Here is a 13,633-nt window from a genome sequence, read left to right as displayed (position 1 = left end):
TATATACCTTTAGAATCAGAAAAATATTACGAATCCATTGTAAGCAAAATTGAAAAAAAGTAAAAAAATAAAAAATATAAAAATGGCCAATTGTATTTTTTGTTCTGGCAACACTATCGTCTTCCCTTTTTTACCCCCTCTTTACCCCCTCTATACCCCCTTCCCATTTTTATACCCAATTCAAAAGTTAAGACGTTGCCTGTACAATATAATATGATATTTTCATATAATTCCTTTTATTGTAGTTTATATACTATATTGTAAACTTTTTTTTTCAATTTTGCTTACAATGGATTCGTAATATTTTTCTGATTCTAAAGGTATATATGAACCCATATTTTTTTACTTGTGAAATGATAAAATTGAGTTCAAAGTTTTTATTCTCGTGGGTTTAAAAAAATCGATTTTTTCAATAATTACCTGACAGAATTGAAAAAGTAAGGTGTCAAATTAAAGATCTTACTATTTTTGTTCATAATGGCCATTTTCTTTCTTTTTTTTGTTGCATTTTAGTACCTTAAAATCGACTTCATTTTTTTTTTTTTAAACTTAAATTACTTAAAAAATAAGAGGTCTACAAAAAAACCGATTGCATATCTGAATTCTATGAAAAATTTTACATCTACTACTTACTAAAAGGACCGGCTAGCTATAAAAAAAAAGTTGATACAACTTCTTTGAAAAAGTTTTACAAAAATCTTTTGCTTAGATAGAAAAAAAATATGTCGATAATTCACTTATGATTAAAGTAAAACTAGACAAGACTGTTGTCTATTATTTCTAATGCAAAAATAATTAATATAAATCCCTCTTTGATTACTGGTACATAGAAAAACAATTAACTAGAGATTTTAACATATGGAATAATAAATAAAATCAAAAGTAGATTATATATTTTTGGTAGATTTTTATTGCGCAGCTACTCTATCATTTAAGGTAGTTGTACATACTTATTGTTTATGGACTGTTTATTATACTAGTCCCCAAAGATTTAAAAACGTTTTCTTATTCGTTGGCTAAAGAATTTGGGGATCTTTATTGAATTTTGATTGAATGGTTCATTAAGTTGAGTTGTCGAAACGTTGAACAACTCATTGTAATCTACAGATAGGGTAATTTTGTGTAACATCATTTGGGATATACATTATTTTTTTCTTTTGATCCCTGAAATTAGTTATAAGCTAAAAAATTGCCCTTTTTTTGCTACGCTACCATTAGATTTAATTGACATTGATATTTTTTTTGTATATTTTAATGAATGACACAATTTTGGTTTCCTAGAACAATTGTTCTAAATTATAATACAAAGAAAGATCATTTAATGAATGGACATTTAATTTTTGGTCCTACAAAAATAATAAAATAATTTTCATAAAAAAAGAATAATTCTTTTTTGTCGAATCCAAAACAAAGTAGCAACGCTAATTATTTTCAGTATGGCTTCAAAACTGATTAATATCTGCTGGATTAGAACCCGTTCTCAGCCAAACTGAAAAAATCCTATATAGCATCCTTTTACAGACAAGTTTCCACAAATATTAAAATATAATTATAAATTATCGAATCAAAACCTGTTTTGTTAATCCCTTGTCTTCGGCCCCTATGGGTTAACAAAACTGGTTTTGATTTTAAAATTTTTAATTTTGATATCCGCGGAAACCTGTTTATAATACGATGCGATGAATAATTATTCTTATTTTGTATCACTCCTTCTATTTTGACCCTACTGACTACATGCATTAAAATAAGAACATATGGTGAAATATCCGCACATTTTTGTACCAAGTCTATAATTTTATCATTAGTGTTGTTTTTATATAATTTATTTCGAGTTAAACATGAAACAAACTATGAATTTATGTATTTTTAAATGTTTATAATAGATAAATTACGAATTACGAAATATAAATCATGTACATTTGAAGTATGAGATATTATTTTTTTGTTTTAATAGAAACTCAAGAAAATCATTAAGAAAATCAGAATTTAGACCCATATTATTTAAAATTGATAAAGCAGATTTTACAACAAACAATGATTGAGAGAAACAGTTTAGAATGGTCCATCTTGATAAACATTCATCTTTACTAATTTTTAATGAGCGATCTTTGGCAATTAGAATTAGCAATGATAGTTGAAAAAATATTTCATTTTTAGCAAATATAGGGTACCAAACATTAAAAAGATAAAAATTTTCTTTGAGATAAATGAATTCAGGGGTATCATTATTAAAATAATAGTCTAAATATAAAGCAAGTGCATTTATGAAGAATTTTGGGTAAAGGCAAAAAAATAATGAATGTTCTATACTACTTTCTACATTACATAGATTACATTTGGTAGAGTCACTATGACCAAAAAGACCTAGTTTTCGTTTTGATACAAGAGTGCGGCATATTTGTTCAAAAAAGAAACTTTTAAAATATAGGGGTAGAGGAAGAGAGAATAATTTATTGAAACTCAATTCAAAAGACTCAGTGTCAGGAAAAAATAGACCATCTCTCAAACGAGTTTTTATTGCAGGATGTTGTTTTTTGAATTTATTTCTTAACATGATTTTGAAGTGTAGAGAAAATATTTGTGGATTAAAATTGTTTAGGTTAATGAGGGGTTTTCCTAAATTCATAAACTCTTTTTTGGTGACTACTGGAAAGTGGGATGCAATAGATTTCAAAACATTTAATTTATTAACTAGAGTAGTACATGCAGGGTTATTTGTTATTTTAGTATGTATAGTAGGAAGTATGATAATTCTATCTCCAATTATTCTGTGGTCAAAAATATTTGCAACTGTAATGATATTATTTTGTTTAAGAAGGGAAATTTCATTTGATGATAATTTGTGTTTAAGCATAGAAGTAGAGGTTAATGAAATTTTTAAACAAGTGTTTTTATTAGTTTCCAAATCTTTTAAAAATGATATAATTTGATTAAAATATCTATCATTACAGTTAGGGTATATCGATTTAATGGAGTTCTTATTTTGAAGAAAAGTAGAGTAACCAAAGTTACTTAAAAGGTTATTTAAATCTACATGTTTGTGACGAAAAATAATTCCTAGAATTGAATTTGGATAAATAAAAGCATGATGTAGAGTGTTAAGTAAACTGGGAATAAAAATAGATAAACTTTGATTTTCTGGTTTTAAAAATTTTAATCCTCCATTGACAAAATCAAGTTCAATTCTTTTTTCTGAGACTTTGAAACGATGTGATATACCATCCATAGATTTATTAGACCACAAGAATTTAGAAATGATATTCCATAGTTTTTTTATTTGTTCAATATTAGGACAGTAAACACGAAAAATATGGAAACACATTGAATTAAGTAAAGACATGCAAAGATTACGTCGTTTGAAGATATTGTAACTATTTCTAAGGGGAAGAAACTTTGCTTTTTTGTTCAAATTATTCAATAATTCATCATAAGTGATTTGGGCAGCATTTTTCATATCAAATGATAAATGGATACCCAAATGTTTAAGGCTAGATTGAATAGTTCCTATTTTGCTAAGATTTGGTGGGATTGTACCATGGACGAGAATTTTAGTTTTAGAGAAGTTTATTTTTAAACCAGTACTATTTTCTAATTCATTTAGCATGCAATATAGTTTTTCGATATCCCTCGAGAATCGAATACAATAAAACCTCCAAGTATCGTCAGCAAATGCTAAAGATTTTAAAATTTTTTTACTTATTTTCAAAGAGATATGATGAAAAACTATAGAATCAAGTACAGAAGGAAATATATGATGTAAAATATTAAATAGAGTAGCGGCGCTTGGGCCTCCTTGTGGTGTTCCAAGGATAATGTTAATAAATTCAGAATAGCAATTTTCTACTTTAGCTCTAAAACGGCCTTTAGAAGTAAGGTTTATCCATGTCTGAGCAAAATTTCCATTAGGAAATATATGTTTAATTATTTTATGTAACACTTCGGGTATAATACGATCAAATGCACGCTGAATGTCAAAGCTGATAAGTTGGCTGTCTAAATTATGGGATTGAATGTAATTCATTGTTGCAATAGTAGAAACACTTGCAGAGTGCATATGACGTTTAGGGGTAAAGCCAAATTGATCATTTGAAATTATTTTGCTCAAATATGGAATCACCTTTTTGTTTAAAGATTTAGATTGTATTTTATATAGTGTTTCCATAGACGAAATAGGTCGTTTATTTTGTCCTAGTGAGGGATCAGTTCCTTTTTTATCTATGAAAACAATATTCCTATCCTTAATCCATGCAAAAGGAGAATTATCAATGTTTTTAACTAGATGAAGTTGATTTAGAGCTCGTGTCATGAAATTAGGCAATAAATCAAACAAGTATTGAAATAAAATTTTTGGTTCAGAGGACAACCCAGGAGAACTATTATTACTCATAGATTTGATAACATCCTTATATTCATTGACAGTACAAATAGGGGAAGTTAGATTATAGATCTGAGGATAAATTTGATCAATTGACAGGTGAAATTTCTGTAAGAAACTATCTAAATCATAGTTAAGTATAGAATTGGGTGAAACTGTTTTTGCATGCAATTTACTCAAATGATTAGCTATTTCTTGGGGGTCATTGTTTAATTGGTCATTAATCATTATGCAATGTTTTTGATTAAATTTACGTCGACAATGGCTAAAAGTATAAGAATTTGATTTTCCATCTAGTAGCAAGTTTCTCATAAAAATAGTTTCAGAGCGAGAATGTGTGAGATTTAGAAAATATTCTTTTTGCTGTTTATATAAAATATCGTAGTAAGCAGCTAATCAATGATTTAACACATTCTAAGTTTACTATTATAAACAAATCATGCTCTTATAATTATCAGAGAGAGAGAGAGAGGGGAAAATGCGATGTTTATTACACTAGTCCCCAAACTTTTATAATTTATACGTCGTTTCATCAACTTTGGGGACTTTAAATGAATTTTGATTGGTTCCTTCATTAGGTTGATGAATGTTTAAGCGTCTCAACTACTGATTGTAGAAGGGGTAATTTTGTGTATCATTACTGGGGATTTATATCAATTTATTGGCCATAGTATATATAGAGTAGCTTTGCTACAGCAACAAAAAAAACACGAAATGAACTCATACTGCTAATCAAAAGTCTAGTTGGAATGAGCCATTTATTTTTTTCTAAATATATTTAATCATGCAACCCTTAACCCTAATCAATCGGGTGTGGCAAACAAACGTCACCCCCCCCCCCCCCCAACCTAAACATCCCTTAGGTTTTTATACTAATTTATGTATGTAAAAATCAAAAGACTAACATTATTTTAACTCGAACCTCTTCCCCCCCCTCATCCCCAACAATAGGCGCCCGACTGTTAAATTAAAAAAATTCTTTTTTTCGTGTTCAAAGGTATTAATTAGTTTTTGATTACAAATCTAAATATATGACTCTATTATCTGTTTTATAATAGAACTATTTTTCAGGGAGGGAGGGGACATTGGGCTGTTTATTACACTGGTCCCCAAAGTTTTTTAATAATATTTTCTTGGCTTAACAACTTTTTGGATCAAAGTGAATTTTGATTGATTTGATCATTAAGCTGACTGTTCAAACGTTTCAATCACTAATTGTAATCTACATAGTACAGAAGGGGTACACAGTGCCTTCGAAGGTGCTTTGACTTTAATGTCAGAACCTAAATTGGGACATAGTGCATTTCATTACCCTAGGTTAGGTAACTTCATTTCACTTTTCAAAAAAATCTAAAATGCAGCGGTTTTTGAGAAAATTGGATTTAAAAATTTCAAGTTCAATTTTCACCCACTAGGAGTTAACTCATAATCATGACAAGAAAAGAAAAGATTATTTATTTAAAATTTTGAACAACTTTGCTTTTATAGAGTCAGTCATAAAACCTCTCTATATATGATTTATTTAAGGCTGAATTTCCGTGACCTTAGCAAAGCAATTGATAAAAATGGCCATTAATTAACTCACTTCAGGAGTGGTTTTATGAAGAACTTTATTAAGGTAAAGTTGTTCAAAATTTTAAATAAATAATCTTTGCTTTTCTTGTCATGATTATGCGCTAACTCCTGGTGGGTGAAAATTGAACTTGAAATTTTTAAATCTAATTTTCTCAAAAACCGCTGCATTTTAGATTTTTTTGAAAAGTGAAATGAAGTTACCTAACCTAGGGTAATGAAATGCACCATGTCCCAATTTAGGTTCTGACACTAAAGTCAAAGCACCTTCGAAGGCACTGTGGGTAATTTTGTGTATCATCATCATGGATGTAAATCAAATTATTTTCATTTGTCCTATCCCTTTGGATTCTATTCTTTAAAAGCGCAGCTCCTATACAACCACCTCCTTCTGTTACATCAACGTAAGATAATTAAAAAGCAGGGATCTAAAGGGATACGACAATGGCTGTTAAATTGATGTACATCCCCAATGATAATACATAAAAAAAACCTTCTGTACATTTCAATTAGTGGTTGAAACATTTGGAAACTTAACTTAATGAAGTAACCAATCAAAATTCATTAAAAGTCCTCAAAGATTAAATCCTATTCTATGAATCTACGTATGTATCTTGTGGTGAGGGGGTTTTGCGTTTCAATTGCACTTTGTTGGCATTTGCCGATATATATCAATTAATACATAGAAATCTTCAATTTCTTAGAATCCTTTTAGATTTAAATTTTTCAATGTCCTTGCCGTTTGCCTTTGATGCGATTTTGCAAGCGCCTAAATGTTTGCGCATTTCATGTGTATTAATTGTTAAAGTATAACAACTAGGATAAATATGTAAAGGGTGGCGCAATTTAGCACTTGGAAACATACATATTGATTGTTGGTGCATAGAAAACTATACAGAATGCTAAATTATTTCTTATTAAAAAAGAATATATAAATTCTAATCTTATTCAGCAGTTAGAGTAAAACAATAGAGAGAGAAGAGGTTAAATTACTGTATGTTCCCCTTCTCGAGGACCCTGTGCCGACTTTCAATTAGGTCCTTGAAAATCAACCAATAGCGTCGGGAATATTAACACAGCCAGGTCGATAGAGACGAGCAGAAAGCAAAACTACTATACGTCCCAAACAGAGGGATCCAGGTAGTTGTCTGGATTATACAATACATCTATGTATATACTTTTATTTTAAATGATGTATTGATAGCAATGAGTTATCTATCTAAAGGAATACCTTTAATTTGAAGTAGCTACGATACTAGCTACGATGAGAGTCAACAATTTTATTTTATGATGTTAAAAATGGACAAACGCACAAAGTTAGTTTTTAAAAATCTTTGCGCCAACACAACTTACTAAATAGTATGTATGTATGCGAACAATTTTGCATTTTTTTGTTTATATTTTCTTTTATAATAAATTCTTGAGTCTTTTTGATCTAGCTCAAGAAAAAAAGCATTAAAACAACGTTTTATTGGACATTTTTTTCTCATAGTTTTTTTTTATCTTTGAAAAGAATTTTCTTGTTTTAAGAATCTACAAAAAAAATGCTTTTAACATGAACTCATACATATTTTTTGCCCACTGGTTAAATATGTGTTATATGTATGTACTTTAAGATTTCTAATCGGCTACATTGAAAATTTTTTTTTTTAAACTAACTATTGAAATATAGAGATGAGGGGACAATCGGCTGTTTATTACACAAGTCCCCAAAGTTTTACAATATCGTTTTCTTATTCGTTGGCTTAACAACTGGAGACTTTTACGGAATTTTAATTGGCTGGGTTGTTCAGTCAAATGTCCAAACACTAATTTCAATCTACAGAGGGAGTAATTTTGTGTGCCATAATTGTGGATGTACATAAATTTATCGGCCATTGCCTCATCCCTTTAGATACATGGTTGTTATTGACAATTTTATTTCATGTTTTTTTGTTGGTTGGACTTTTAAAATGAGTGTTCAAACGTTTCAACCACTTATCTTAACTAGTTTGTTGATTAAGTTTGGTGTTCAAACGTTTCAACTACTAATCTTAATTTGTTTGTTTATTAAGTTTGGTATTCAAGCGTTTCAACCACCAATCTTAATTGGTTTGTCTAATAAGTTTGGTGTTCTAACGTTTCAACCATTAATTTTGATACTACCTTGTCTCTGTTGGCATACAGGTATGTCCAATCTGATTACAGAAGCCGTCACACTGACGCACAGTTATATGGGTCGGAGTCATCTGAAAATAGAAATGAATATTAGTCCATAAACTCAGAGAGAAAGGAGACAGTGGGCTGTTTACTACACAAGTCCCCAAAGTTTTATAATGAGGTTTTCTTATTCTTTGGAGACTTTTAATGAATTTTGATTGGTTAATTCATTAAAATGAGTGTCCATAATTTTCAACCACTAATTGTAATATACAGAAGGGGTAACTTTGTGTATTACCATCGGGGATGTACATCAATTTATCAGCCATTGTCTTATCCCTTTAGATTCCTGATAATCACCTGTCACACACCTGACAGAGTATTAGTATACAGTAAAAAAATATTATAAATAAAAGTAGGGTCATGTAAAGAAAACGAAGTAGCGGGTTTCGTCGTATTTTCGCAGTAGCTTTTGATAGGTTTCTTAAGGTTAGGTAAATGTTAATGATTGACCCGAAGAGTTAGAGCGCCCTAAAGGGACTAGAAAAATGGAGAAAAACTACTGTGAAAATATGACGAAACTACTACTTCATTTTCTTTCCATGATCATAAGGGTAAATTTCCTCGTGCTTTCCCGTCAGTACAAATGATCATGATTAACAAGAATTTTTATTATGTTGGAGTAAAATATTATGCAGTTATTGTTATCAATAAGAAATTTTTACATGACTGGCCAAATTTTGAAAATGGTAAACTTATGAAATAACAAAATGACGACAAAATTTAAAAATAATGAAAGACAAGATTAGAAGGAGATAAAGAACAAAGATGGAAAAAAGATAGCATGGGAGTTAGGTAGAATTATAGTTTTCACTATTGGGACACCCTGACAGAGAGCGGGGACAATGGACTGTTAATTACACTAGTCCCCAAAGTTTTATGATAACGTTTTCTTATCGTTTGCTGAACAACTTTTGGGAAATTTATTGGTTGGTTCATTAGGTTTCATTTGTGTATCATCATTGGTAATATACATTAATTTATTGGCCATTGTCTTATCCCTTTGGCTTTGGATATTTTTGGTATTGTGAAATAGTTGTTGAACTGATACAAGCGGAATGAAAGATACACCTTTCAGATTTATAGAAATGGTAAATCAATTTATTTGCCATTGTCTTATCCCTTAAGATCCTTATGCACCCCCTCCTTCCCTTTTCTATGAAAACTTGTTTAAAGCCTCAGTAAAAAGTTATATCTGAAGTTAGGGACTAACCCTGCGAGGTTATTCTGAATCCTACTTAACCTAAGCTAACCTAACCTTAGGAAAACATGGGGGTTCTTTTTGGGTGTTCCATTGGAAAAATGTGAGATTTTATCGACATTTCTAGGGGAAAAAGTTTAGGCTGTCAGTCAAGAGTTGTCATGGCATCATTTCTAATTGTCAACGCAAAATTTCAAAATCTAGATTAGAGAACTCTGAAACAAAACATTAGGGAAACCAGGGATGGGAAAATGGGAGATAAAATTCACCTTCCTCTAATTCTAAAGTTTGAAAATAAAACTTTAAGGGCTTGAAATTTTAGTAAGGTTATATATCCCTGGAGGGAACATTGGGCTGTTTATTACACTAGTCCCTAAAGTTTTATTTTAACATTTTCTTATTAGTTGGCTCAACAACTTTGGAGACTTTTGATTGGTTAGTTCATAAATTTGAGTGTCTAAAATAATTATAATCAATTAACTGAAGGGGTAATTTTGTGTATTATCATTGGGGATGTAAATCAAATCATCGGCCATTGTCTTATCCCTTTAGAGTCCTGAACATATCCAGTCCGTAATACTTTGTAAACTTAAAAGCTGCTACAGGCAGAATTTGGATGAATTATGCCTAATCGTACATTGTCGTATCCCTGTATCTCTGAAAAACATGGATACCTGCCAGAAATTATAAAAACAATATTCATTTAAAACTTTTTTCAACAATAATATCAGTTTTTCAACTTAATAGGTAATTTTATTTTTATTTATCTAAAATTATTTTACAGTTTTATCGACCTTCAGAAACAGTGTTAGACTGTCATTTCTTGATACTTTTGGATATAATTGCCAGGATCTAAAGGGATAAGACAATGACCGATATATAGATGTACATCCCTAATTATGATACACAAAATTACTCCTTCTGTAGATTACAATTAGTGGTTGAAACGTTTGGACACTAAGCTAAATAAACCAACTAATTAAAGTCCTCAAGGTTGTGATTCAAACGATTAAAGAAAAAGTTATTGTAAGACTTTGGGGACTAATGTCTTCTCGCTACCTGCGTAATTGCCTTTTCTTAAATACTTTTTTTTAAAATTTAGTGACACTTATCTTTCCACCAATTTGAAAGTGATTATAAGCTCAACATTTCAAAACAAAGTGCAAACACATTTTTTGTTTTGTCTCATTCTATATTGAAAGTAACACTTGTTGACCTTAATTCTGTCCTTTATGCATCTGAGGTAATTGATGTAGTCATAGTAAATAATCCGATAAAAAAAATAGCTATTTTTGGATCCTATAATATAAAGTACTAATATTTTTTGTCTGACGCTTCAGATTTCAATAACTACTAAACAGAGTTCTACTTTAAGGTTACATTCTCATATGTCAAAGAATGGTTTTAGGCTGAGACAAAATTATCTGAAATATGGTTAAACTCACGAAATATTTTTTTATGCCTAAAAACCATCCTAAACTGTTAAACATACATAAACAATTGAAAGTGTATCAAAGAAAAGTTTTTTTAGTCCTTAAATAATACAAAATTAATTTTTTTCATTTTGACTTTAGCAACGCCATCAACTTTACCACATTGAAGAGGAGATACTAATTTTGTTCTAAAACACACAATTTTCAGAGTTAAAACATGATTAATACCTTAATCTCTTCCTTTAAACTTGCTTGACAATCTGAAACCTTTAAATCAACACATTTATTAATGTTTAGGAGAACAGCTCTTCACAAGGTATTTTTACCTGTAGGTCGATTGTGGAAAAACCCTTGGACTAATATCAAATTTTTTTTCATAAATGGAATAGTCCATACTTGGGTAAAATATGGTATCAAAGCTAGATTGGAGACGTTATTCCAACTAGTTCTATAACTGATTAATCTGTTTTCAAAAATCTACCTTTCTTTCTTTGCACTTCTTTGTACTTGTTTTTTGGTCAAAATGATAAAATGTTTTAACAAATAGTCTTAGATATACGAGGTAATATGAATAGAAAAGGATATCCAGGGAGGTTGGCTAAATCTTCCCTTATTACCTCTTGGCAGATGAACTACCCCTTCCTGTTAAACCTACATAAATGGGACATAAAAAAAGACATTATGCATAAAAACAACTTTACAGTAGCGAAGCAACTTTAAAATTAATTTTGTTTAAACCATAGGGTGTGTTTTAGTTAATTATGAGAAAATATATCAACAGTAACGAAAAACTGTTGGGGTGCAAAATTGTTGTAATATTTATTGATAGCCACAGCCAGCGGCTGGTAGTTTGCAGCTCAACAGTTTTTTGTTACTGTTAATATATTTTCTCATTAAAAACCAAAACAAACCCCAAATAAAACAAGATTACATGTTCAATATTATAAGTTTAGCTGAATAATTGCACCAGTGCAGTGGTCAGCCGCCAAGCCACCAAATTAAAAGTTTTGCAGAATATTTCTAGACTAGTATTATAATTCAGAGCTCTATCTTGTATATGGGCCTCAGAGCGCACTGTTACTGTGAAAGTGTACACCCCCCCCCCCCTTATTTAAGTTTACAGAAGACTAAGAGTTATTCTAAATGTTTTAAATTACAAATCCACTTATAAATACTGAATTTTGATAAATATACATACTGTTAAATAAAAATACAAGGTTCACAACATCCATAGGTAGCGAAGCACAAAATCTATTGTGAAATAGACAAACGGACAAAGTGAGTTATAGAGCTGATTATCTGTTATCACAAGAAAGAAAAAAAAGAGCAGTCTGACCGCTACGGATGTGTTATGCTTAATTATGCTCCATATTTATGTGAATAGCTACAAGAATTTTCAGCATTCTATCTTTTACAGGAGCTGAGAAAATCACGTTCCTCCCCCTCCCCGTTTTGTCTCTTACAGATGGACTGATAGACGGACATTTCGAATTTTAGAGTAGCTTTGCTACTAAAAAATTGATACATTGAGAAAATCAGTTGTGAAAAATATAAGCGGCTTTAAAGCAGTCAAACTGCTATGGATGTTTTCTACTTAATTATGCTCCATATTGATTAAATGTTTAGAAGAAGTTTCTGCCTTCTATCTTTTATAGGAGCTGAGAAAATGATGTTTCCCCCTTTTTGTCTCTAACAGACATTTTGAATTATAGAGTAGCTTCGCTACTAAAAAAAATAATACATTGGTAAATTGTATTTAATAAAGATGACAACATCCATTAAAGCGAAGCCCTTAAAATTAAAAAGAAATTGATTTAAAATCATGGTTGCCGTTTAAGATTTGTAATATTTTCTATACCTTATATTTAACATATAGAGCTGTGAAGAATATCATGGATGCTTATATTCATCACAATCATTGGATCTTTGTTTATGAAGGCCCAAACAGCTATTTGTTAAATCATTTTATCATTTTGACAAGAAAAACAAGTACAAAGAAGTTCAAAAAAAAGAAAGCTAGATTTTTTAAACAGATTAATCAGTTATAGAATTAGTTAGAATAACGTCTCCAATCTAGATTTGATACCATAATTTACTCAAGTATAGACTATTCCATTTATGAAAAAAAAATTTATATTAGGCCATGGGTTTTTTCACAATCAACCTCCAGGTAAAAATGACTTCTGACTAGCTGTACTCCTACACATTAATAAATGTGTTGATTTAAAGGTTTACGATTGTCAAGCAAGTTTAAAGGAAAAGTTTAAGGTATAAAACTCATGTTAACTCTGGAAATTGTTCAAATGAAAACAAAAATACGATTTTAACATTCTTGTGTTGGCAGCCATGGCTTCACCTAGTAGGTGTGTAAGAAAAATAAAAAATCTCTTTCTATTGTTGGAAAAATATTTTTTTTTCAACACACAATCATTTCTTAATGTATTTTTTAAAATTTAGGATAGTTTTTAGGCTTTTTCCGTTCATGCGTGATTTTTTTGTATAAGGAAGTAAGAAGTGCTCGGCTATTTTCTGTCCCCATTTACCCCATTGAATACAGACCTTTGATGCCAGGGGCAGAGCCACTAGTATTTTAATTACTAGAAGAAAATGGGTTTATTTTAATAAACATACTGACATAACGAACAGATTGAAGAAATAATCTCTTGTAAGCCTATAGATCACTTTCTATATCAAGCTTTTGTGCTGTTTTAATATCAACATAAGACTCTATGTTATTATTAGAATAGTGCTATATAGTAGTTTTAAGATTATAATAGTAATCAATTATTTGGCTTAAAGTTATTGCATAATTATTAGATCATATAATACGATGTTAAAAATAATAATTCAAAA

At 30.0% G+C, this 13,633-nt stretch overlaps 1 protein-coding gene across 1 annotated transcript in view; it reads right to left on the bottom strand.

Moving 5' to 3' along the window:
* Nucleotides 1-13,633, bottom strand: part of LOC145321604 (uncharacterized) — a 99,352-nt gene that overhangs the window by 77,362 nt on the left and 8,357 nt on the right. Inside the window, exon 2 of the mRNA XM_080163047.1 lies at nucleotides 8,093-8,175. Within this exon, the coding sequence (XP_080019173.1) occupies nucleotides 8,093-8,175 (83 nt within the window). The remainder of the gene's footprint in view (nucleotides 1-8,092; nucleotides 8,176-13,633) is intronic.

The sequence above is a fragment of the Acartia tonsa genome, chromosome 6 (genome assembly GCF_053477335.1).
Source record: "Acartia tonsa isolate MP-2025a chromosome 6, ASM5347733v1, whole genome shotgun sequence".
Lineage (NCBI taxonomy): Eukaryota > Metazoa > Arthropoda > Copepoda > Calanoida > Acartiidae > Acartia > Acartia tonsa.
The sequence above is the reverse complement of the archived record's forward strand: the minus strand, read 5'-3'. Positions and strand labels throughout refer to the sequence as shown.